Here is a 27,178-nt window from a genome sequence, read left to right as displayed (position 1 = left end):
AAACATTTTTTCCTTTTTATCTATAGTAATAGCAAATTATTTTAATTATTTGAGAATTGAGATATTTAGCAATAATGTCTTAATTAAGTTGTCAAAATATATTCTGATTCTCTAACTTAATTTCTAAATTAAATACAAAATAAAAGGAATTAAGAAAGTTGGGCTCATCTTATCCAGCAAAAAAGAGTTGGGCTGGGCTAATCGGGCCAGACCGAATATAAATATGAGGGTCCAAATAGCACCTAGGGTTTTCCACAGTTCTATAAATACCACAAATTCACCATCTTTCCATACTCAGCTGATAATCGAAAACACCGTTTCCTCCACCCGCCTCCCAAATCAATCTCCAATTCGAAGTTCCAGATCCAAGGTATAAACCTATTATCCTTATTTCAATCTTCTCAATCTTTGAATGATAAAGTTTCGTATTCACTCTTTCGAGCATCAATGATGAGCAACCATAATTCGTTATCCTTGCACTTTGATTGTTTGTGAAGAAACTTATGGGGAATTATTACTCTGAGACGCTCTTATTAATCACTCATTCTAAAGTTGTTAAATTTTTTTAATTATTTGTTATTTTGTTCGATTAATGGATCTATGATGTTATTATAAACTGCGTTATCTATCTGAAACCTCACTAGAGGATCTGAGGAAGAAGTATTATGCTGAGATCCAATATCATATATAATTAGGGTTTTATTAGGGTTTAATATTAGGGTTTATCATCGATTTTATGGAATTTGGTATTTGTTTATAATTAGTAGTAGAGGAAGATGAAGATGATGAGAAGAATAATTAAAAAAATCTGATCATCAAATTTTATGTTTGATGTGATCGAATAAATTATCGCTACGTTCTTTCTGATTCATCTTCCATTGTTTATGAGAGTTCTGCTCTTTTTTTCTTCCTGAAGTATTGTATGAATTGTTATTATGTAAGCTGTAGAAATTAATGTTTTGCTTCATTGAAATCAACATTAGGGTTTAACGTTTAATTTTTTTGAAGCTTGTATTTATTAATTTGTTAATAATCACAACTAGAGGAAGATGAAGCTGATGAAAACAATAATTAAAATTGTCTGATCATCAAATATTAAGTTTGATATGATCGAATTAATTATCGCTACGTTCTTTCTGATTCATCTTCCATTGTTTATTCATCTGCTAGAATATTGCTCTGTTTTTTTTAAATTTATTTGGAAGTGTTGTTTCAATTGTTACTATACTGATTTTGTAGTAACTTTTTGAATTTTTGGGAATCAGATATGGATCCTATGCCTGAGCCTGTTAGTTACCTATGTGGTGATTGTGGAATCGAGAATACTCTGAAGACTGGTGATGTTATTCAGTGCCGTGACTGTGGTTATAGAATCCTTTACAAGAAGCGCACCAGACGTATTGTGCAGTATGAGGCTCGTTAAGGAACTTTTTTTCATGTTATTAACTAATATGGTGTGTACAAACTGTTATTAACACTTTTTAGTGATGGGTTAGCCTCACTTATTTCACTGCTTCACTTCTGTTCCTTTTTATCGAGGCTATTGTGGACCATATACTTCAAATTGTATAATGAATTTGGGATCATTGCTTTGCAATTTTAATCTTTGTTTGATTTTATTGTTAAGTTTTTCATTCCAGAATAACCTCTTATAATGTAAGTAGATTTGGAAGTTATAATGAATTACATCTATAAAACCAAAATGCTCAAAATGTATTAAACCAAAATGCTCAAAATGTATTAAACCAAAATGCTCAAAATGTATTAAAACCATAATGCTCAAAATGTATTAAAACCATAATGCTCAAAAGTAGATTAGTAGACTTGACAGAACTCTAATGTTTATCTCTGCTCAATTGCACTGTTGTAAGTTCTTTGAGCAGAATTTTTTGTTATGCTTGTAAAGCACAAAGTTCTAGCTAAAAAAACGTAGAGTTGTAATAGTAACATGTTTTTTTATTCTGAATTGGCTTCAACTCTCTTATACCACTAAGAAAGGATCATGACTTTTATCCGGTCAATCACACATGAACAAAATGGAAATAGCTGAAAAACTAGTGTTGGCATATGGCAATTGTTTCATTTTCATTCATACCCTACTAGGGTTTAGGGTTTAGTCCTCTGATGGCAACTCAATAAGTAGTCAGTCATATTATTCAGATCTCACTCTAACATATAAACAATGATTTCTGAGCTTTGGGTCTATATTGCCAAGGGTACTTCTATTTCTTTTTGGGCTTCAAAACTTATTTTTATCTAAGGATATAAGGAACTTGAAATACATTATGGATTTTAAAGTTCGTCTCTCAATAGCAAAGGTTCTAAGTAATAAGATTTGAGGTGCTCACTTTGTGATTAAAGGAGAGAATTTTTTGTAGACCCCCTATGGGGAGAACCTCCAGCGAAAAACCAAAAATACCTCTATTTCGGAAATTTTCCCAAAGTAATTTTTTTTTTCTAAATTTTCTCAGAATTCGAAAATGTACTTTCGAAAACATCTATTTTTGAGGGTTTCGGAAGTATACTATGTGGAGATGATTTATATATCCGATATCTTAAAGAATTAGATAAATATGTGATGTTCAATTTACTTGGGTGATTGCGCTTTAAATTAGGTTTTTTCTTTACCCACCTCTCTATAGGGTCACCCACAGCGAAAACCCCACTTTACCCCTACTTCAGAAATGCATTTCCGAAATATTTTTTTTTCTAAATTTTTTCAGACTTCGGAAGTACATTTGCGAAAAAAATTCCAAAAATTGGGATTTTGATTAATTCGGAAATGCATCACCGAAAAAACAAAAAAAAAATCTAAAAATTCCAAAAATTAATTTTAGGATATTAATTAATTTATATATCATAAATTTGATATAATTTATGAGTAATAAATAATAATAATTATATATTTTAATATAATTTATTAGTTATGAATAATAGTTAATATATATTTCTATTCTGATTCATATTTTAAAATTTAAAATAATTTTAATTAAAAAAACTAAAATAATTTCACTTACAAAATGAGTTATAATTTTTTATTTATATATTTATAATAATCATTATGTATTTACAAAAAAAAATAAAAAAAATGAGTGTTTTAATTTATATATTTATATAATAATTATAATTATAATTATATATTTATAAAAATTATTATATATTTATATATTTATGTATTTATATATTTATATAATAATTATTATATATTATTTATAAATATATTTATATATTTATATAATAATTATAAAAATTAAAAAAATGAGTGTTTTAATTTATAATAATTGTTTTATATTTATATATTAATTATTATATATTTATATATTATATATTTCACTTACAAAATTAATAATTATTATTATATATTTATATATTTCTATTCTGATTCATAATTAAAAATGGGATAATTTTTTATTTAGTTTAAAAAAATTAAAAAAAGATTTTGTCTTAATTTTTTTTTAATGAATAAATTTTATATTTAATTCTATATAATTCAAAATTTACTTCTGGAATTAAAATGTTTTTGATTTATATAAGTTAGTAAAATAATTTTTAACTTTAAAATGGTTTAGGAAATTTTGATTCACTTTGATTTTATTGATTCACCTTTATTTTATTGATTCACCTTGATTTTATACCTATTAATTGTATTGATTCATCTTGATTTTAATTTTTTAATAATTATTAATTATTTCGGAAGTGTATATCCGAAACATTCCAAGACCAATTTGGTCTTCGAATATTTCGGAAGTGTATATCCGAAGACACCCAATGTGTTTTCGGAAATGCATCTCCGAAAACCCAAAAAAGGGGTGTTTTTGAAAATGCATCTCCGAAAATCTAAAAAAGGGGGTGTTTTCGAAAGTGCATTTCCGAAATAAAGACAAATTTTAAAAAAAAAAATAAGCGTTTCGAAAATGTATTTCCCGAAGTGAGGGTATTTTGAGTTTTTCACCAGAGGTGGCCAAGAAAAGAGGGAGGTGGGTAAAAAAAAATTATGTGGTTGCTTTAAATTTAGTGTAATGAGGTGTGTACATTATGTGGTTGCTCTAAATTTAGTGTAATGAGGTGTGTACAAGTTTAATTACGATAAATACTAGGTGCTTTCCGGATAATCTCCCAAATTGGTAAGACTTCTCAAAGAGATATATGAAGCTCGAAAGTAAGATTTATCTCAACTTCATAATTTAGCATTTCATACGTTAGCATTCCGATCTGCATTTTTATCTAAGTCTATCAAGATTTTAAATATGTAATTGTTATTTGTATTAGTTTAAGACTTCTTTATACGTCCCTTATATTTGAAACTTTTATTAGCTTTAGAAACTTGTCTTCACTTTAACATTTATATCTAGAATTATTGTGGGTTGATAAACTTCTATTCTTCATAGGATTAAGTTGTTGAATGTAATTCATGTTACTTTCTCATAAAGCTTGAACAGATGCAATGAAAAGTGAATTAAAATCGACTTTACACAATCAATTCTATCAAGATCCAAACAACACTAAACTTAACTCTACTCCATGAATTAGCAGCTTAAGTAAAGATAGTACCAGAGACAAGAACATACATCACTTCCACATAACTCTTCCAAGTAGCATTTGAAAATTTTAACCCCCAAAATCAGAACCAGAAGTAAAAGTTAAAAGATTAAACACTCTTGTTTAGCAATGAATGATGTGTGATAATTCTCTATTGAGTTTATAAGAAAAATGACTCGCACCCCTAATGCCTCAAGGTTTTGAGTGAATTTGTAGTGTCAAGATCTCTTGGATCCTGAATGTTTAATCCATTAACACTCCTAACGCTTTGTTCTCCGAACTCCACAACATCCTCGTTCAAATAAGTTTCAGTTATGCAATAAAGCCAACAAAGAAAAACACCTAAAAAACCAGAAAAAAGGAAATACCTAAATGATCATATAATATAGGTGAGCAACATATAGCTTCCTAAGCAATAATGATCACAATAAATTTCCACCACCTACAAGACTATATCATGCAAAGTCACATGACTAGTTTATTACTATTTCAGAAAACAATCACAGAACATACACATTTTAGAGAGGCTATTTAATAACAATATGCCAAACTGTTATAAATGCTTGACAAAGGAAAACTTCAATAATTAAAACTAACATAAACAAAGCTCAAGGTTTTATTCAAGCATTTTAAGGTTACATTATAAGAATGCAATGTAATCTGTAGAGAACAAATGCTTGATAAATCATGAATAAACTCGGCGAGCCAACATCATAATATACATTGATAACATAGAAATTTGCCATGTAACAATTAATGCAGATGGGGATCTCAATCTTAATTTTCTCAAAAATAGACAATAACATCAGAAAAAGCAACTTAACTAGTTCTTAACCGAACTACAATAATACAGCATAACCTGAATACAAGGAACACCGATTTACAACACATGAGTCCAACAAGTTTCAACCGGTAGATCTACTCCTTAGAATCTTTAAGGGGTTTATCTACAACAATGTTCACTTTCTTGTACTCGTAATCTACCGGCTGAATAACAAACTCCTCTGGAACAACAGGACGTCTATTACCAAACATCATCCACAAATAAAGTCCCGTGAATGCAGCCAATGATCCACATCCAACACCAAATATCATTGCAGCTAGAATTCTCAAAAGACAATCACTCTTTGGTTTCACTTCCGGTTCTGGAGGATGATCATACACGTCATGAGTGGTAAAGACCATATCACGGAGCGGTTTAGAATGCATCCAACGTTGATAATGCCTTACATTAAAGCTCCATGAGTAGAGAAAACACGCTTGAGAAGTTTTACCTTTCATAGAACTAAATCCCACAAACATCTCTTCAGTCTTCCACAAATTCGTGAAATCAATCGGTTGCCATAGCAACGGATTCACCGGCTTCGAATGACCGTATTGACTCAACCTAACTTCCAAACACCTCGAACCGGCTTGGTAATCAATCCAAGCATGCAACTTTCCACCATTTCTCATAACCTTATTAACAGAAGAAACATTGATTTTCTTAACAGAAACAGAACTACCAACATTAATAGCCACACTACAACTAGCAGAAGAATTGTCTCTGTCCTTTCCAATTCCAACATCTCTTGAAGCAATAAACTCAACAGCAACAACTTTAGATTCCTTTTCCTTCAACCCAAAACCAAAACCAGATGAACTATTATCAAAAAACTCACCTTGAAACCCACTTGGAACCATAACAAAAGCCAAACCATTCCCATCACCCAAAGACATTGAAAACAAAAAGTAAGTTGAAAATGAAACCAATGTCTTAGGTTCACCACCAACATCAACAAGCTTAACACCCTTCTTGTACACAACTTTCCCATTTCCAGAATTCCCATACCCAGATAGTAAAACTCCAGAGCCTCCATTGACAACCTTTGCATTACCATATAGTCCTACACCAGACTCAAAAACCGGATCTTTTCCAAAATCTGTGAAGGAAAAAGATGAAACTGCATCATCAAAAGCTTGAGTTTTGAGGAACAATATGAGGAAGGTAAAGGCAGTGGAGTGGTGGAATGTTGACATAATTGAAGTGGGTTTGAGGTTAATTTTGGTGGGTATGAGTCTAGAGTTCCATTAGCATGAAAAGGTGAAATTGTTGATTTTAGGGTTTGTGACTGAGAGAATGAAGAAAACTGAGGAAGAGAGTTAAGAATATTGGGGAAAAAGTTGTTGGGGCTGGAGGTTGTGAAAATTAAATACGTTTTAACTGTTTTTGGTGCATCTCTCTGCATTATGCACTTTACTTTCACTTTCTTCAGTGCTAGACAGTGATGGAATGCAATAAAATAGTGTACTATACTAACAATATACCACTATAATAAATTTTATAATTAAAGAAATTTTTATTTTGTTAGGGATTTTGTATTTTGTTATTTAGATATGATTAAAAAGTAACTTGAAAAATAAAAAAACTATTTAGGTGATACTGTGATTGATTGAGAGGACTATTATTTTCTTATTTAAGTACTTCCTCTAGCTATAATTATAAATAATTTTTTTTAGATTTATTAAATAATAAATGTATTTGATCGTTTATGTAGATCAATATATTTATTATTTAATGAATTTAGAAAATTTTTGCTTATAATTATGCTCGGAGTGAGTAGTATTTCTTTTGCTCATTTTGAGGTTTTTTATTGCATATTTATTTGATATTTATCATGGTAACTAATGGTAGGTATTGTATTTGTTGATTGGAAAAAGAAATTGCTTTGATAAATGATTGAGTGCGGTAAGAAATAATGTTTGAGTTTGCGTTGACAATAAATGTTTGAGTGGTTTGATTTTATAAAGTTGTTATTTGGTTCCAAATTAATTTTTTTATGTGTTTTATTGATGTTGAGTAAAATTGATTTTTATTTAGATTTAGTTATAACTTAAAGTTAGTGTTATAACATATCTCTAAGGCTACTTGCATAAAGTTTATTAGGTAATATTTGCATTTTTTTTATGGATGAAAAGAAAGAAGAAATTGAGTAACAGGAAAATTAAGTTTTTAAGAATTCGTATAAAATATGTGATCCAACATTTAGAAGAGTTTTTTAAAAGAAAACTAAAGCCGGATGGCTGAATTACCAATGAAACTACCATCTACATTGACCTTTATCACATTCTTTGGGGAAGGGTGTCAAAACACAAGTCTAGAGGTTGATACTTGTTAGAACCACCAAAAGCATGGGTGGAGTGTATTTGGCTAAGAATATTCCAAAGAGCTGCAATTGTCTTCGAAGGATTTTTCGTTACGAGATTTCCAAATCATCCAACAACAAATGAGAAATAAAGGGTCATGATTGACGACAACATTAATTTTCATTCAATTATATATATCATCCTCATAAAAATGAATGCGAGATGGAAAACTGAAATTGTTTCAAACTTGCATGGCCTTAAGGAAACCTTTAAGAGCGTGTAAGATGATTTTATTAGATGCACCACATCTACAACAACAGACATCTATTGACATGCGATGAGTGACGCGTATGTAGTTGGTAGATAACTTTCCATGCATGATGACTCAAACAAAATGATGATTATTTTCAGGTAACTAGATGTTTCAAATTTAAGACCAAGTCATTGTCTGAATATGAGATGGATTGAGCTCCAAAGTTAACCAAGAATAAGTTGATTTGGTAGAAAAAAATACTTGATACTGAAGGTCCCCAAATAAAATTATCATATGAGTCGTCATTAGTAAACTAGTCATCTCTGTTTTAATGCCTTAAGGAAGATGAGTGGAGATGATGTCAAAATTCCAAGTACCATAATTGAAAATATCCATGATATGTAGTGTGTATCCTCCTCATCCACCAAAAGAATTATGTCACAAATTCTACCATTTGGGAGCCATTTATCATACCAAATGGAAATGCACCCTCTTCTTACTCTGGTGATAAAACACGACTTGAGAGCCTCAACCACTTTAGCAATAGAACGCCACGTGTACGATGCTCCATGGTAATTATTCGCCTCTAGGATGCGGGCTACAAAATTATATCTAGCTGGTAATAATTGATCCCACATGATTTGTCAGGATTGTAAAGAAGATCCCAAACATGTTTACCGAACATGAAAGCATTAACAGGTTTAGCTCTCCTGATTCCAAGACCACCTCTAGTAGAAGATTGAGTTATGGTGTCTCATTTAACCCAGTGACAAGATTTTCCTCCTCAAAAGAACTGTCTTATACAAGAACCAATCCTACTACAAATGCTTTCTAGAAGCCACAAATTATGCATGGTAAAAATAGGCATAGAACTACGCACAAACTTTGCAAGAGTCACCCTTTCAAGCCTACGAAGAAGCCTAACTTTCCATCCAGCTAAAAAAGAATTAATTTTATAAATGATAAAGGATAAATTCTCGTTTATGACCCTACCAGGAAGCAAAGGAAATCCAAGATATTTACTAACATTAAAGGTATGCTTGAAGTTAATCATACCTTCAAATTTCATTACCTTTGCTTGAGATAAAGTATTAGAGGGAAGGAATTTAGATTTATGGACATTAATATTCATACCAGAAGCTTTGCCAAATGCTTATAGCACCTCATTAAGTAGCATAACCTTATAAGTTTTGCCTCTTGTAAAGAGTAGACAATCATCTGCAATTAAGAGATGAGAAATAGTCGGTCCATTGGTAGAGATGCGTATGAGGAGCCAGTTATTTAGATTTTATTTTTTCTTGAATGAGAAGGGTCAATTTTCCATACAAAGAAAGAATAAGTAAGGAGACATAAGGTCACATTGTCACAGACCACGGGTAGGAGTAAAACTATCAAGCTTATTCCAATTAAGAGACAAGGATGAGGAGCTGATGTAACTCATAATTAGACCAGTTCTTAACGTTGGAAATCCAAATTCCGCTAGAGGGATTTTCAAAAGATTCCAATCTACACTATCATATACCTTCTCAAAATAATTCTTAAAAATAAGAAAACATGATTTGTCTTTCTTGGTATGCATGTAGTGAACAATCTCTCGAGCTATAAATGCATTATCAACAATGCCTCAGTTGGGGATAAAACTAATCTGAAGAGGGCCAATGAGGGTTTCTAAATGCGGTATAATACGCCAAATCAAGACCTTAGAGACAAGCTTATGGAGAACATTACATAGACTAATGGGTCTGAAATCACTGAGACTTTGAAGTTCATCAATTTTAGGGATATGAATGATATGAATATCAACAAGATCTCATGGGATGTGACCAAAATAAAAAACATCAGACACTAATTTCCAAACATCACCTCATATGCAGGTATGTAATAAAGAAAATGGGTTAAAATCCATCAGGGGCAGGTGCTTTGTACGAAGACATGTATTAAATATAATCCTTAACTTCCCTTATGGATACTAGTTGTAGAAGGGTATCGTGAAGAACCTGTATAATTTGAGGAATGTTATGAAGCAAGAGGCTTTGCGGATCACATTGAGAATTATATTTAAATAACTTGTTGAAAAAATCATACATGTCCATCTTTAAAGTCTCATCATGAGAACACTGAATTCTGTTAATTTTGAAACTAGTAATCTTGTTCCTTCTCCTCTGAATCATCGTTTGAGCATGATAGAATTTGGTATTTTTATTCTCTAATTTGATCCAATTTTCTCTAGATTTTTTAAACAATAAAAGTTCTTATTCTTCTAGAATAACTAAGATTTTTTTTTGAAGTTCTCTTTCTAACTAGATGATATTAGATGATGAAGAGACATCCAACTACAAAAGGACACCTTTAATACGAGCCTCAACTTGTCTTTCCCTCTTAAAAATATTACCAAAGACTTCCCTATTGAAAATGATCGATTTTTCCTTGATGCTAGCCAATTTAGCATATGTAGTAGGACTAGAAGCATTCAAAGTATTACCAACATATTTCTCATAATCAAGGTGAGAAATCCAGCTGCTTGAAAGTGAGTTTTTTTGGAAGTTTACTTTTAAACTTGCTATAACTGATCAATAAAGCGTTGTAATCACAATCATGTTGAGGGAGGACTTCAATTACTGCATGAGGGAATGCTAATTGTCAATTGACGTCCACCATAGTTATATCCAACCCTTTTTAAACATGTTTGGCCATTTGAATATTCTTGCACCATGTAAAAATGCCTCCAATTGTATGTAAATCCATTAAATTACAATTAGTCATTACCTGAGCTAGACGACAAGCCTGTGTAGGATGAAAATTACCACAAGATACTTCAGAAGAAAACAATACTTCATTTAGATCAACAACTAATAACTAAGGAGCATGGTCAATGTTTCTTAGTTGAGAGAGGTAATCCCAAAGACGTATGTGTAAGTTCAAGATAAGAGATGCATAAATAGAAGTGCAACATAAAACTTCATCCTTACACTGAATAAGGAAAGTAATAGCTTGATGCATGCTATCCAAAACCGTGATAAATGTGTTTTCCACACAAGAAAGTATCTAATACCCCTGGAGTGACCTCTAGATTCTTGAATTTCAAGAGGTTTATAATTCAAGAAGCTCCAAAATTTATCAACTTTATCAAACTGAACATGAGTTTCATAAACACAAAACACGAATGGACTGTGTGTTTTGATAGATCCATAACATGGAGCTTAGTATTACTACTGAATTTTCCATGAATGTTTCGAGACGTATTTGAAAATGTTTTGAAACCAATCCATAAATAATCATGTTCGAGCAGGGACTGAAACACCAATGTCTATGTTTCCATTTTATCAAGAGGGGTTGCTAGAACTTCATCAATATTGTGTTGATCAAGATTGACATACTGTCTTGCACATGATTGTCGGGTAGTTTGTTCATGTCTCTCGATTCTTCAAACATAACAATGTAATTTGGTTATATAGCCTTACATTTAATCGTTGATTTAATTCCAAACCCAACCTCATATGAATTAGAATTTTGTCTCATGCACATATTGGCTTGGTTAGTGTGTTATGCATTAGGCTGAAAATTAGCTTCACCAGTCCGATGACTTTTGTGGGGGTATATTTGGATCATTGGATTTGATAGAAACAATAAGTCCCACACCAAGTTTACGTGGCTTCCTAAATTTTCTTTTGTTATGATCCAAATTAATAATATTATTGAATTTTTTTGGTATAAATCGTGTATCCTCAGCATGCAACTGCAGAGAATAATCCCTCGAGCCTTGTAGAACCACAATAGACGATAAACTCTCCCTCAAGAGGTTTAACACTACTAAATGCCTAGGGCTGAATTTGAACGCAGGGCCTCTGGTTAAGTTCGAAGAGACCCGTCTCATCCCATCCAAGTGCATTTGGATGTTCTTTTTATTTTTCATGTACTGATTTTTTAGCAAGATATTTCTTCACTAAAATAGAAGATTTGACATTAATATATTTTCCCACATTAATAGCTTTATTGTTCAGAGGTTTCCTATTTTTTTCTCTTAACAACCAACCATTCTCCATGATCTTCTTCCTTATTTTGGTTAATAATTATAACGGATGTACCCAAAATTTCAGTGACAAATCATGTAATTGGCACAACAAACAAATCAACAACGGTTGTTGGTATCGTCTCCGCTATGTTAACCATTTTTTCATTTTTTTCGGGCATAGTTTTGAAGATGCACTGTCTTGTAAGATGTCTATAACAACAACGTGTAGAGCATATATCGTGTAGTCCTTCATATCCCACTTGATACCAAGAACTTCTCATCCAAACTTTACCCACAGTCGATTTATTGAGATCAATTTGGATACACACACGGGCGAATCTTCCTCTCCGAACATTCAACGTATTACTATCAACCTTAACAGGTGTACCAACTGTAGATGCTAAAGCTAACAATATACTGTCATCTTAATAGAGCACATTGAGAGCCGAGAAACAAATCCAAACCATAGTTTGATCTATCTTTTCTGTAGGGGAAACAAACACGGGAGTCTTACATTGAACTGTTAAATAGTGATCGAATATTATCCGAGAACCACCCTCCATGACAGATTGACAGTAGATCCATCAACCTCTAAGTCGAACTTCACCATAAAGAATCCATTACCAATATCTATGATCTCAAATCATTTTTTTAATTTTTATAAAGATTGTAGCTAGTTTATCCCTCATTATATGAAACTCTAAGCTTTTTCCTAAAAGTTTCACAACTAGAGCATCCTTAGCAAATGATTACCATCTTGCACTGGCGGTTCTATGGCCCAGCCAGCCCGGGCATGCGCCTGGGCTCAACCCCTATGTTCTTTGTACTCCTCCCAATTTAATGACCAATTTTTAGATAAAATCAGGGGCAAAATTAATAAAAATAGAGTATGAAAATTAAAACAAATGAATAACCAATGGTCCAGTCCCAACCCAATTAATTATTTATGAATCAAAATAGAAATTAAAAAAAAAACTCCCTTAAAACTAAACAATGATTACAAAAGAGGTTTTTGCTAACGAGTGTCCCCAGGACACTCATTAAGATACTCAATAAAGTTTTTTTTATATATATAAAAGTCAATATCTTAATTTCTAATACATTTTTAATGGATTAAATACACACATTTTAAAAAAAAATTTACCATTTTAATTATTTAAAGAGTGCTCTTAGAATATTGGTTAACATTTTGTTAATATATAGCACTTGTCTTATATATTCCTACGTCAGTATTATTTTTTACTATTAGTCAGGACTATCATAAAAATAAACATATATGATAATTCTATAACATGAATGTATTGCTTCGTTAAAACATATATAAAAAAAGCCAAAAAAATATTTAATGCATATACTTAAATCAAAATAAATAAAAGCAAAAACAAGTCCCTTTTAGTTTATTAGAATTAATTTATTTAGTCTTTTGTGTAATTTACTTAATTTATTCTAGTGTTAAAAAATATTTTAAAAAACACAAAAAATGTTTTCTTTTATTATTATTAGATTATTTATTTTATTAAAAAAATAGAAAACATGTAATTTTATTTGATTAGGTTTTTATTATTCAATAAATTTTTTATTTAATTTTGTTTTGCTACTGTTTGTTTCTTTTTTTTAATTACTTAATTTCTAATAGTTTTATATCCCCTATATAAATTAATTGATAGAACGGTCAATTAAGGATATGAGGTTTGTAAGCTCCTCCTAAGTTAAACAGTCCATTAAGATAAGGTTTGTAAGCTCTCCTCAAGTTTTTTCTTAGTTAAGTTTATTATTAAATTTAAGACAATTAAATTCATTCATAAATTAAATAACTTAGAATTTTCAGAGAGTTCAGGTTCACATGCATTCCAACTGCATCAGTCTCTCCTTAAGTAATCTATTAGTCTACACATTTATTGAGTTGACTTTGATATTACCGGTGTCGACAACATTCATTGAAAGAGTTTTTTCAGCAATGAGGATTATCAAGTCTAATTTGCTCAACAAGATCAACAATTTGTGGTTCAATGACTTGATGATATGTTACACCGAGCGGGAGATATTCAAGTCAATTAAAGATGTTGATATTATTCGAACATTCACCGCAAAGAGGTCTTAGAGAGGGCACTTACCTCCTAATTTTATTTAGCACAATATTCGCATGTTAGGTTTCATCTCTTTTATGTAGCACATTTTATGACTATTTATATATTATGTCACATGTAATTTGCAGTTAAATTTTTTGCCCAGACTATCTAAAATTTCTGGCTCCGCCACTGCCATCTTGATATTCAAACTTAGCAAATTTCTCCTTATACAAATCAAAATTCTTGCGTTGGTTGTATTTTGGCTTTTTTAATTTATCATGAAAAGAGACACATTTTTAAAACCTATTCTAAATTTTGATAATAAGATATTTATTTATTTTTTTAAATATAATTGATTGAAGTAGTCTATTAATAATATGAGTCATGTTAACAAGTCCTCCGAGATACTAATTAAACATTCCAAATAAAAAAAATGTATTTAATTCAATGCATTTAATACATATTCTTTAAAAAATTAATTATTTATATTTTTAATTTTTATCATTATAATTCAGTGTGCTTGGTAATAGGATTTTATCTTTAAATGTAGGAACTTTTTAATATGCAAGAATAAATTGGTATTTTGACGTTCTACATAAATAGAGTCACATGATACACGTATGATGTCCTTTTCAAATGTACAAAATACTATTGTTGATACTTCTCTTTCATATTTAATGCCACAACAATAATAAAGTTATTTATTTAGATATTCGTTCTTTTAAGGAAATTTCTTAGATATTTAAAATATAGCTTTGTGATTCTATTTTTCTTTCTTTTTATTTATCTGGTTTAACTTAAGCCACAAATTATACTTCTGTTTTATTATAAATATTTTTTATTCAATATATATCAATTCACGTATGACGTATATATTCTATTAACTATTATTAAAAATATTAAAATAAATAAAATTCATGTTATCATTCAAATCAAAATTATTATTATTATTATTATTATTATTATTATTATTATTATTATTATTATTATTTATTTATTTATTTTTTTAAATTGTGTTCAACTCAAATGAGATATATCATCTAAAAGTAAATTAGGGAACCAAATAAACATATTTTTTAAAATAAATGTCAGATGATATAAAAGAAAAAAAAAAGTATATAAAAAGGAGAAGGAGACTATACCAAAATCGTCGTAAGGAAATAAATTTAAAAAAAATCTCAATCCTAGATCTTGTGGCTCCCATGCCCACTTTCTTTGTTGGGAGGGATGAAAAACAAACCCAAGATGATGATAGATTGACATTTTGCGCTGCAATTTGATATTCTAGAGTGTGAAATTTGATTTTTTTTTAAGTGAGCAATTGAATAAAATATCTCTAAGATTGTTAGAGAAGGTTGTTTGAGGATGTAGTTGAAACACAGTCACAATATATAATAATTTTTTTTCTCAAATCAAACCCATCTTGTAGCCGGTCCCAAATACCATAGAAAATTCCACACATCCTAAGGGCCTTACAATCGTCCCATTAAGGATTGTCTAGTTTCGTTGATTGGTAACCGCTCTATTTTCCTCTGTGATGGATAGGCGTTCCCATTGGTCGAGGATCCAATAAATGGATGAATCTTTGTCTCCCATAAAATGTTATCATATCTTAAATGATTGTATATAGTGTTTCCCACAAAAGGCACCACTGATCTATCCAAAACAAAATATCCCAATGGTTGGTTGGAAAGTCGATAAAACGATTGTGTCTAATGTGAGTTCAGTATAGTTTGCAACTTCTTGATTTAATTATGCACCATAAAAGAGGGGGTGTTATCTGCAGAACACTCTAACGCCTAAGTCAAATTTTGAGTAAGGCAAAAGACGAAATGTTTTAGGTTTTCAAGATTGTGTACCTGGCTTAACGTCTATTTTCATTTTCATATGAATTCTATTAAGGTTTTTACTAGACCAACATTTTTTAGTTTCCATTCATATTGTTCATATTTTCAAACGGGGAGATATCATTCGTTTTGTTATCCTACAGTTCTTCTTTCGCTCCTTTATTTGGATCAGGTGTTTTCTTTAAGACATGTCTAGATATGCTCTATATGCCTTAGAACGTTCAACTTGGTAATATGTATTTCTCCCTGACGTAATTTCTCTCATGTATTTCTAGCCAAAAATATCTTCACCTTATGCCTTTGTAACTTTTGTGGATTAATTTCCATGATTCGACCTAAAGGTTGTTTTGGAAGCGCCCAAGGGGTCTATCTGAATCTGGTTATACCCTGAATATGCATCCATGAAGCTCAATGTGTAGTAGTTTGATGATCCTTTGATAAGATGACCGATGTTAGGTAGCGGGTACGGTTCTTTAAGACAGTAGGTGTTCCGATCAGTGAAGTATATACACGTGCACCATATGTTGTTAGATTTCCGTAATGAATCACATTTTCTATCCAGGTGGGGTATTTCATTTCTGTGATGAACCCGACGTCGACTAGTTTCCCCACCTCTTCATCAATGGTGGCCCTTTTCGTCTTGTCCATTTTTCACTTCCTCTGAACAACCATTTTGGTGTCTATCCTAGGCATGTCGGAGGGAACCCAAGCGATTAAGTTGAAATTATTAATGAGTTGGTCGACTAGATTCCATTCCTCCTCCTCCTCCTCATAGAGTGAAATACTCATCTTCGTGAGCTGATGAGGGAAAAGGCCTATCTTGAACTTTTTCAAGTCCTATGTGGGCATGATTCTTTTCGCTTCCGTACCCAGTCTGGGGTCCCAACATTCGATATTTGTATTTGGAACTTTAGAAGGGGGGCATCAACAAGGGTGAGCTCTTCCCTCTCTATTGCAAGACTATTTTGATAGCACTCTTGAGCGATATGTTGGTCTCCTTATATTGTACCGACTTGTTCTCCAGAATAAATGGATATCTTAGGATCAGGTATAGGGTGGAAACAATTTCCTCTAGCGCGTTAATGATGGGTCGCCCGAGAATGATGTTGCACGGAGACAAGGCGTCCACAATAAGGTAGTTGGAATTAATCGCCTTAGCGTCCATTCCCTCACAAGATGTGGTCTCTAGGGTTATATGGCACATCACTTGTACCTATTCTCCTAAAAGCCTTGTTAACAAGCCGCTTAATACTTTAAAGTTAATAGGGTCAAATAGAAACTTTTGGAAGGCGTTTCAGAATATGACGTCAGCGGAGCTAGCTGTAGGATTTATCAAGACTTGCTTGATACCCCAATTGCAATGTAGCAAAGTAATCACTAGGGGGTCATTATCGTGAAGGATGACTCCAAAGGCATCCTCTTTGGAAAAGGTAACATTAGCTTCTATTTTCCCTTATGCGCCCTTATGGAAACCACAAGATATTACATTTGCCGCAAGCACCTACCTTGCATATTTTCTTCGGGAGGAGCTATAACTACATCCACTAACGAAACCTCCAACAATGGTGTTTGTGTCGTAATGTAGAGTTTTGTTGTCCATATTCAAAGGGAATATGGAAAAACTTAAAGTAAAGGTATGGCCCAGGTTAGTTTTATCGGGGCCCCACAGTGGGCGTCATTATATTAGTAAAAAAGTACATGTGACTGTGTTCCTCCTGTAAGATCAGGGGGACTCTGAGGCTTTAGTAGGTATATCATGTTACATGGTGGTTAGGGCTTGTCCTCGACGGCGAGAAGCCTTATATGGTGGTGTTTTACGGTGGTTTAGAGGTCCTGCTCATGTGATGACTTGAAAGTCGTCATCAAACAACTATATATTGTGTTTTCACTAAAGGATCTTGACAACCTATATTACTTCTTGGGCATAAAAGTTCTCAGAGATGTAAGTGGCTGTATCTGAAGCTATCAAATTACATAAAGGATATGTTGAGGGAATTCAAAATGGAAAATACATCACCATGTGCTAATCTTATGGTGACTAGCAAGAAATTTACAATTGAGGGGAGAAGTTAAAGGATTCAACCATGTTAAGACAAGTCATAGTGGCATTGTAATACTTGATAAAACACAACATCTGACATAGAAAACTTAGCCAACTCATGAGCTCCTCCACTCTAGATCATTAGCAAGGCATAAAAAGGATTTTAAGGTACCCAAAGACACCATGCATCACTATCTACACATAAAACCTTTGACACATGTAGACTTAACAGGTTTTTTAGATGCATACTAAGCCACACTTGTGTGGATGACCATTGTATTCTCTCACACGCGCGCGCATATATATATATATATATATATATATATATATATATATATATATATATATATATATATATATATATATATATATATATAAGGAGAGTTATATTTACTCCAAGAGTAAGTTATTATAATTTTCTCCACATCTTGACCATTAATTCTTTTCAATCTAATGGTTAAAAATAATAAGTAATTAAATGTGGAAAATAAGAAACTAATAACCTAATAAAAAAAAGAGAAAATGGGTGATGCACTGAAAGTGTAAAATAGTTTTACACTGTCAACCAATCACAACCATGTATCCAATTAAAACCCTTTTTTATTTTAAAAAACTTTTAATGACATGACAAATTTGTAATTTTCTATTGGATGACAGTGTAAAACTATTTTACACTGTCAGTGCATATCCACTAAATCCTAAAAAAAATATAAAAATAGAGCATATATATATATATATATATATATATATATATATATATATATATATATATATATATATATATATATATATATATATATATATATATATATATATATATATATATATATATATATATATATATATATATATATATATATATATATATATATATATATATATATATATATATATATATATATATATATATATATATATATATATATAGCTTGGAAGCAAGTGGTCGGATGGGGCATTTACGCAAATCAGATTCACTCCAAATCTCGAATCCGCAAGCCAAGCGAGAGCGACTTTTCTTGATTTACATCAAAATAGTGATTGTGAGTTGTTGTGCTATATATGCATTGTGGTCACCACTGTGTACTTGTTTGCTTAGAACCATATGCAACTTAAAACCAGTCTCATCGAATTTAATATAAAAGTATTCTACGCGTGCTTTTTTTGTCTTGTTCCTAAACTCTAACATGTAAAGTATAAACAATATTCTTTGCTTTGCTTCCCTGCGACAACTGTCGTGTTTTGGATCTTTAGTGTTTAATTCATCTGCACTGCAGTTATAAAGTACCGTATAATATATAGCTAGCTTCAAATTATATTAATTTTTTTCCATATCCTAGCATTTGACTATTTTGATTCTTAATTGAGAGTTTTTAACTCATGAAGTAAATGTACTAGAGAGGATATGTAAGATTAACTCAAACACTTTACTAAAAAGTATAAGAAGTAATATGAATTATGATTCAAAGAAAACTTCTAGAATTTTACGTATAGTGTCTTATATATGAGAGGAGATTATGAAAGTTCATTACTAATCCATAAGATGGATCTAGTGTGGAGCTCTCAGTTACAAGACTTTTGAAGTAATGATTGAACCTTTGATGTATAGCGGCGAGAACAAAATTAATTTAATTCATTAGAGCCTAAATTATGTTAAAGATTAATTATCTGAGAAGGAAGAATGATTTCAACCTATTCACTAAACAAATATCTATCTTTTAATGGAGAAGTTATAATTTGTGGAAAGGGAAAATAAATTTTTTCATAAAAGGAGTGAATCGTGATATTTGAAAAGTTGTGAAGGACGGTCCATTTGTTTCTAAACACAATGGTAATGATGTTGTAAACAAGTCTAAAAAGGATTGAACCAAAGATGATAAAGAAAATGAGTAGCACAATTTGAAGGCAAAAACTATCATAACTACCGCTCTCGGTCTTGATGAGTTTTTGCGAGTTTCTCACTGCAAGACCATGAAAGAAATATGGGACATCCTCTGAATCACTCATGAAAGAACTACTGAGGTAAAAGGGAATGGTTGAGAATATTAACCCATGAAACCTGAAGAGAATATAAATCAGATGCAAACACGGTTTTTATCCATATCGTGATTCATATGAGAACATTAGGAAAACATTTTCAAATGCGGAACTAGTTATGAAAATTCTTAGATGTTTAAACTGTAGTTGGTGATCCAAAGTCACTACAATTTGCAAGTCTATGGATATAGCAGCTATGGACACACACATACACATACACATACACATACACACACACACACACACACACACACCTTTTTTTGGCATATTGAAGGAACATGAGATGAAGTTGAAGAGACTAACTAATGATGAAGAAGATGACAAGAAGAAGAAGAAGAAAAGTATTGCATTAAAAGCCACAAGAATTAAACATGTGTAGCTAGAAGATAAAGAGTTTCAAAGTAAATGTAGTGAACTCATGTTTCAAAAATTCAAGGAATTACTAAAGCATGGAAAAAAAACTTCAAGGTTCTAAAAGAAAAGTGAAGAAAGTTCTCCGTCCATTCTTACATGTCATCACTGCGGAGAGAAAAGACATATAAGACCAAACTGCCCTTAAAACAAGAGAAGAAACCAAAATTAAAGAACTTGAAAAAAATCAAAGAGGGAAGAGAAAAGAGCATACATATCCTAGGATAAGGATTATATGGAAACCTCAAATAAATAAGGAAAAAAACATTTGTCTCATAGAAAATCATTAAGACGATGAAGTAACCTTTCACATTTCTTATCAAGAATTATTTCCCATTTTAAGAAGCTTACAAAAGGAACAAGTAAATTAGAACAAATGAGCTCTTCCCTTAAAATAAAAAATAAATACATGTTGGAAGAAATAGAAAGTCTTATAAAGAGACAAGATGATCTAATTCAAAACTATTGCTCATCTCACAAAGTTTGAGATGAATATATCAAGTGTGATCAATGTGACATTTTGAAAAATAAAACTGATGATCTTCAAAACACACTTGATAAATTCATTAAAGGTAGAGACAACTTGATATTTTATTAGGTAACTAAAGGGCATCTTACAAAAAGGTTGATCTTGGTTATGAACTTAAGAAAAATAGTAAAAGTTTTAGCAATATTTGCAATTCCCAACCAACATCTAAATGCAAAACCCTAAAATGCATTTACTGTAATAAAGACGACCATATTATCATATTCTGTTTTATTAAGAAAAGTCATGAGAGCAAAGAGAGACACTCCCCTTCATCTCAGACTTTGAGCTTTTCTTAAACATCCTCGTGAGCAGATGGTGAATTCAACGAGGAGTAAAGAAGAGTGAGACCAAGTCAGTTTTATTGGCCCCACGGTGGACGCCAATTGTACTTGTTAAAAGAATAATATGTGATAAATCCTAGTGATTAAGGGCTATCAGGGGCTTTAGAGTATGTTGTAGGGTTGAGAGCTAGCTCACATAAAAGGGTGAGAAACTCTGTGTATGTAGATTTTTGTTGGAATATCAAGAATGTCCCCTAGTCTTAGGGTTGAAGTATTTATAACTATCACGAACCTAGATCCTAGACTCCTTTAAAACAGCATCCAATGCCGAGAGAATGTAATTATTTTAGAGAGCATGGTTAACTTCCGTATGACTTCTTCCGTGTAGTCACGGAATAGGGACACACCACTTCTCCACTTTTCTGCATCGAACGAGTTATCCCAAAGAAAGATAACATATCCAATAAAATGACGCTCAATTAAAAAAATAGACGATCACTAAATGGAGATATTATTTTCCTTGCTTCCACATCACCTTTTGTGGACCTTTTGCAAGTATACCAATACAATAATAAGTTATAGACTTTAATTATTCTACTCATTTTTTAAACATACATAATAAATGTCGAAAGAATTCCATAAATAAAAATATAGAGAGCGGAAAAAACTCCTTTCTTAGCTATGTGTTTATATTTAGTAGGGTGCAACACTGTTTATATTAAGTACTAAAATATATCATACCAAGCAACACAATATTTAAAAATAGTTGGAGCAGCAGCTATCCCCAATTACAATACCTTATATTCATCCTTACATTACATCATATTTATTAAGTATTGTTGCAACAAGTAGAACGTGGAGGAGCTTAGAATATTTTGTTGTATATTTGAATTTGAATTAAAATAAAAAAGAAATGAGTTTCTTGTGGTAAATATGTGTTGGAAAATGACTGATAAAAAAAAATTCTTTACCCACCTTCTTATGGGGTCACCCTCCAGCGAAATCTCAAAATTACCCCTGCTTTAGAGATGCATCTCCGAAGTTATTTTTTTTTAAAGATTTTTCATACATTTTAGAAATTCATCTTCGAAAACACCAAAAAAGTGGTGTTTTCGGAGATGCATTTCCGAATTCAGGAAAAATTCAAAAACCGTGAATATTTCGGAAGTTCATTTCCGAAAACATTTCTGCATATACAATTTTCCCTCCTTCACTATTTCATCATTTTTTCTCCAAAACTTCTCCAAACCCTCTCCAAAACTCAATCAATCTCCATCCATTTTTCGTCTCAAAATCAAGTTTCAAATTGTTGATCACGTTAAAGGGAGCATAGAAAGCTACAATTTGAGGTAAACATCTCTCATTTCATCCCCTATTTCACTACATTGATTCAACAAATTTATGCTGAAACCTGCGATGGTTCGGAAGTTCATTTCCGAAATATATTACCTAACAAATTTCGGAAATGAACTTCCGAAATATCCCCTGGCAGTAAAAAAATAACAGTTTTGGCCAATTTTGCTAATTTTTGCATATGTTAGGTATGGTGCATCCGGACAACATTGTGCAAGACGATGACACAGTAGTTCCAGAAGTTGTCAACGTTAATAACGATCCGGTTATCGACGTTAAACCTATGATCAATGTGGTTGATGTTCGACAACAATTTACAAATGATCAGAGCTTCGGTAGTCGCGAGCATTTGATTGATTGGGTTCGGAACGAAGCTAGTAAACTTGGATTTGGAATTGTTATTTTAAGGTCCGACAATGGAAATAGTAGGCGGAAAGCTTTCGTTGTTTTGAATTGCGAACGGGGTGGGAGTTATGCACAATCAAACCGAGTGCTAAAACACGAAGACACGGGATCGAGAAAGTGCGGGTGTCCGTTTAAGTTGCGCGCGACTCGGAGGGTTGATGATTTGTGGCGTTTAACCGTAATTTGTGGAATTCATAATCATGCCTTGGATGCCAAGTTACACGGACATCCAATGGCGTGTCGTTTGTCCCGCGAAGAGAAGAATGTGATTTCGGATTTAACGATAGTCAAAGTGGCGCCTCGGAACATACTTGCCGATTTGAAGCGTAAAAAACCGGATAGCGTTTCAAATATCAAGCAAGTTTACAATGAACGACACAATCTCAAAGTTTTGAAAATGGGCCCTCGGTCGGAAATGCAACAACTTTTGAAACTATTAGGCGATAACAAATATGTGTCAAGCTTCCGAACGCCCGAGGACAAAGTTACGGTGCGTGATATTTTTTGGACTCATCCCGAAAGTATCAAATTATTCAACACATTTCCAACCGTTCTTGTCATGGATTCGACATACAAGACAAACAAGTATAGGCTTCCTCTTCTAGAGATTGTCGGTGTAACCTCGACGGACAAGACTTATTTGGTCGGGTTTGCTTTTTTGGAGTGTGAAAAAGAAGAAAACTTTACATGGGCTTTGGGAATATGCAAGTCTTTGTTGGTTGATCAAAAGGTTATGCCAGACGTCATTGTCACCGACCGGGACAATGCTTTGATGAATGCGGTCGATACCGTCTTCCCGACATCGACCGCGTTACTTTGTCGGTATCACATAACTTGCAACGTGAGAAGTAAGTTGAAACCCGCAGTTGGGACAAAAGATAGGCCGGATAAAAACGGTAAAGTTATCAAAGCCGGTGTTGTGGTTGATAGGATAATGGCGGCATGGAGGGAAATTTTAGATGCATACTCCGAAGAGGTGTATACCGAGAAATTGGTACACTTTAGGTCTTTGTGTGGTTCCATTAAGACTTTTTGTCATTACGTCGAATCCACCATTCTTGACAAAGTCAGAGAAAAAGTCGTGTGCGCTTGGACAAATCGAGTTAGACATCTTGGTTGCACCACGACTAACCGAGTTGAATCCGCACATGCGGTCTTCAAGAGGTGGTTGGGTGATAGCAAGGGAGATTTGTGTCGGGGATGAGACACCGTGAACCAAATGCTTAAAAATCAACACAATGAAATTCAAACATCGTTCGGTCGAAGCAAGACGATTATGGAACACCGGTATAAGGGCCAAATTTTATTCTCCCAATTGATTTACAACATATCCCGATCGGGTTTGAATTATTTGTTTCATGAAGCGAAGCGGCCGGAGACCACTGGGCCGGATAGTTCTTTATGTGGGTGTACCATTAGAAAGACATACGACCTTTCATGTGCTTGTATACTTTCAAAAAAGAAGAAGTTGAATTCACCAATACGCATGGATGAGGTAGCCGACCATGGGAAGAAGCTTCGTTTTGATGATTTTGACCCGCCGAAAGAAAATGACTCCAAAATCACCATCTCTGACGAGTTGGAAGTGATAATGGAGAAGTTTGCTAAAGCGGATGACACAACGAAAAATGCATATAAAAGAACAATTGCGAAAAATTGCATTTCCGTAGACCACCGATTTGAAACCGCCATCTCAACCGGTTAAAACGAAAGGTGCACCGAAAATGTCCAAAATTACACAAGAAGACACATAAACAAAACGATCTCCTTCGTACTTTGAACATGTTGATGCATCATTCTCGGATTCACCGACACCGAAGTCCAAGTGTAGTGGTAACTAAGGAGCCCGTATTTCAAAGCCACCTCGCACACCTCCGATCAAAAAATACTGATTGTATACATTGATGAGATGCCACTTTTTATACACAAATATATCGATAACATCGTTGATGTTGGAGGCGACGACAATTGTGGATATCGGGCCGTTGCGGGTTTGCTCGGTAAAGGGGAAAATAATCACACTTTAGTCCGACGGGAACTTATTGCGGAGTTGACTTCGTATCGGGACATCTACGGCCGACTATATGAAAATCAAGAAAAGTTTACAAAAATTCATGATTCACTTGTTCCATCACTTACCGGTATCGCTCCGATTTCGAAGTGGATGTCATTCCCCGATATGGGTCATCTAATAGCAAGTGCATACGATATGGTGTGTGTCGATTTGACGAGGGTTGGTCTAAGTGAGACTTTCTTTCCACTTCATAGTCGACCGCCATTGGACGCATCGAGCCGCATCATATGCACCGGGTATCTACGATCACGGCACTTCGTCCAAGTGTTTTTGAAACAGGGGTGTCCTATACCGGCTACTTCTTGTCAATGGATGGCACATCGTTCAAATGAGGCGGAGACTTGGCCGGATCCTTTCGTTTCAAGAATGGCGGAATTTGAAGAAATGATGAGCCAAGAGCGCGAGCAAAATAGAGAGCGGTCGAAGAACATACCTATTTTGGACTTAGGATCCACCGATTGGTTCGGTGAATTTTAGTTTGTTCCGGATCGTTTTTTGTTTGTAATGACCATTTTTGTATGTATTGTTGTTTATCATGTAAAATCGGACCGATTCAATACATATATAATATAAGTATGTTTTATGTCATCATTGTCTAATTTATGTCTATTTTGAATTCCTTTTGTATTTTTTACACAAAACACTAAGCAATCAACAAAATGCAAAATTTATGTCTGTTTCTGCATAATTCAGAAATGAACTTCCGAAATATACTAGTCTGCCTCCAATTTTCGAAAGTTCATTTCCGAAAAGACCACTGAAGCAGGATAAGGTTTGTTGGGCCATCATTGATCCAATAAGTCTATAAATATAACACACTCTTCTTCATCCTCTTCACACCTAGAAACACAAATGACACAAACCTACCCCCACCTAGCATTCGTCTACTTCACCACCGGCTACCCGATGTCGTTCCAATTTCGCTTCTCGCGCGACACGCCGTTTGCGGAGTTGATAACGTCGCTCCACACGCTATTGCAATATCCCGAAAATCGAAAGGTTGTCAAGCTCGAGTACTGCTCGCCATCGCTTAACGACGAGGGAGACATTGAGTTCACACCTTTTGAGATCAAGAACGACGAAGATTTAGCGGTTTTGTGGACAACGTTCGACCGATTTTCTTCGAAGGGTCCGATCGAGTTGGACGCGAAACTTCAAAGATCGGGGGCTATCAAAGTGTTGACTCATCCTCACCTACCCGTGTTTAACAATATGTAACTTTAATCTTATGTAATGTGATCGATGTAATCTTCATCTGATTAAATAAAGCGAATCGTTCTTGTTTGTTATTTTTCTTCTGTCCAGACCTTATTTCGGAAGTGCATTTCCAAATTCCTCCAAGGGGGTACCCGTTTTCGGAGATGAACTTCCGAATACACCAATTTTCTGAAAAACAACTTTATTTCGAAGATGCATCTCCGAAATCAATATTTTTCATTAAAATATTCACCTTTTCGGAGAAGTATTTTCGAAAACACATTTTTTTCAATAAAAGTATGTTTTCGGAAATGAACTTCCGAAACAAGGGGTATTTTGATAAATTTGCCAGAGGTGACCAAGAAGGCTAGAAGGTGGGTAAAGAAATTTTCGATAAAAAAACTAGTTGAAAGGCAGTTAATTTTGAAGTTATCTTTTTGTCCTAGTGTAGTCATTCGACACATTCTATTTCATTCCAATTTTGAAGAACAAATCCCCTCTCTTTGACTTAATATGGCAGCAATAATTGAATGGTAAGAGCATGTGAGACTCTGAAGACAAATCACAGAATGCTGAAAGGTCACACACAGCCTTATCACTGGTCTGCATGAGGGTTGGCCTCAGTTTGTCCCTTTTGCTTATGTGATTTCGCTTTCACAATGCTTTATTAGCTCACCTTTTGTAAGAAAAATGTTTGGAACAGAACAACAATAGGGTTTACTGCAAATATCAAAGTTAGTATAGTTTGAGATATAATAGGACCACTACATTAATTGTGTACTAGTGCTGGCTACTAGCCACTGTCTGTCTCCTTCGTCGCTAAAAGCCTTAAGGTTGCATATTTTTTCACATTCTTTTGTCACTACTACTCCAAGTAGTGAAAAGGAACATAGAGATGATAACCAAAATAATGAAAACCAACTTTCTAAGTATGGGGCTTAGTAAACTCTCAAAGTTTCAAGTTTAGATCATCCATAATTGTTGGATGCATAGAATTGATTCTAACT

General features: G+C 33.0%; 2 protein-coding genes and 4 non-coding genes across 6 annotated transcripts; 5 read left to right on the top strand and 1 right to left on the bottom strand.

Annotated features, from left to right (window-relative positions):
• The first annotated feature begins 234 nt into the window (after positions 1–234).
• On the top strand, positions 235–1,626 carry LOC131634630 (DNA-directed RNA polymerases II, IV and V subunit 12). Its single transcript, XM_058905286.1, has 2 exons — positions 235–370; positions 1,266–1,626. The coding sequence occupies exon 2, from the start codon at positions 1,268–1,270 to the stop codon at positions 1,421–1,423; it is 156 nt and encodes a 51-aa protein (XP_058761269.1). The 5' UTR covers positions 235–370; positions 1,266–1,267; the 3' UTR covers positions 1,424–1,626.
• Positions 439–530, top strand: LOC131634656 (small nucleolar RNA snoR26). The gene has a single exon (XR_009293604.1). It is a non-coding gene; the product is annotated as a small nucleolar RNA snoR26 (small nucleolar RNA).
• LOC131634657 (small nucleolar RNA snoR27) lies at positions 592–680 on the top strand. Its single transcript, XR_009293605.1, has one exon. It is a non-coding gene; the product is annotated as a small nucleolar RNA snoR27 (small nucleolar RNA).
• On the top strand, positions 775–874 carry LOC131634655 (small nucleolar RNA R32/R81/Z41). The gene has a single exon (XR_009293603.1). It is a non-coding gene; the product is annotated as a small nucleolar RNA R32/R81/Z41 (small nucleolar RNA).
• Positions 1,048–1,147, top strand: LOC131634654 (small nucleolar RNA R32/R81/Z41). Its single transcript, XR_009293602.1, has one exon. It is a non-coding gene; the product is annotated as a small nucleolar RNA R32/R81/Z41 (small nucleolar RNA).
• A 3,511-nt stretch (positions 1,627–5,137) lies between the features above and the next one.
• On the bottom strand, positions 5,138–6,769 carry LOC131634653 (lectin-like protein At1g53060). Its single transcript, XM_058905302.1, has one exon. The coding sequence runs from the start codon at positions 6,556–6,558 to the stop codon at positions 5,458–5,460; it is 1,101 nt and encodes a 366-aa protein (XP_058761285.1). The 5' UTR covers positions 6,559–6,769; the 3' UTR covers positions 5,138–5,457.
• Positions 6,770–27,178: the final 20,409 nt, after the last annotated feature.

Source organism: Vicia villosa, unplaced genomic scaffold (genome assembly GCF_029867415.1).
Source record: "Vicia villosa cultivar HV-30 ecotype Madison, WI unplaced genomic scaffold, Vvil1.0 ctg.001324F_1_1, whole genome shotgun sequence".
Classification (NCBI taxonomy): Eukaryota; Viridiplantae; Streptophyta; class Magnoliopsida; order Fabales; family Fabaceae; genus Vicia; species Vicia villosa.
This window is presented reverse-complemented; position numbering and strand designations above follow the sequence as displayed.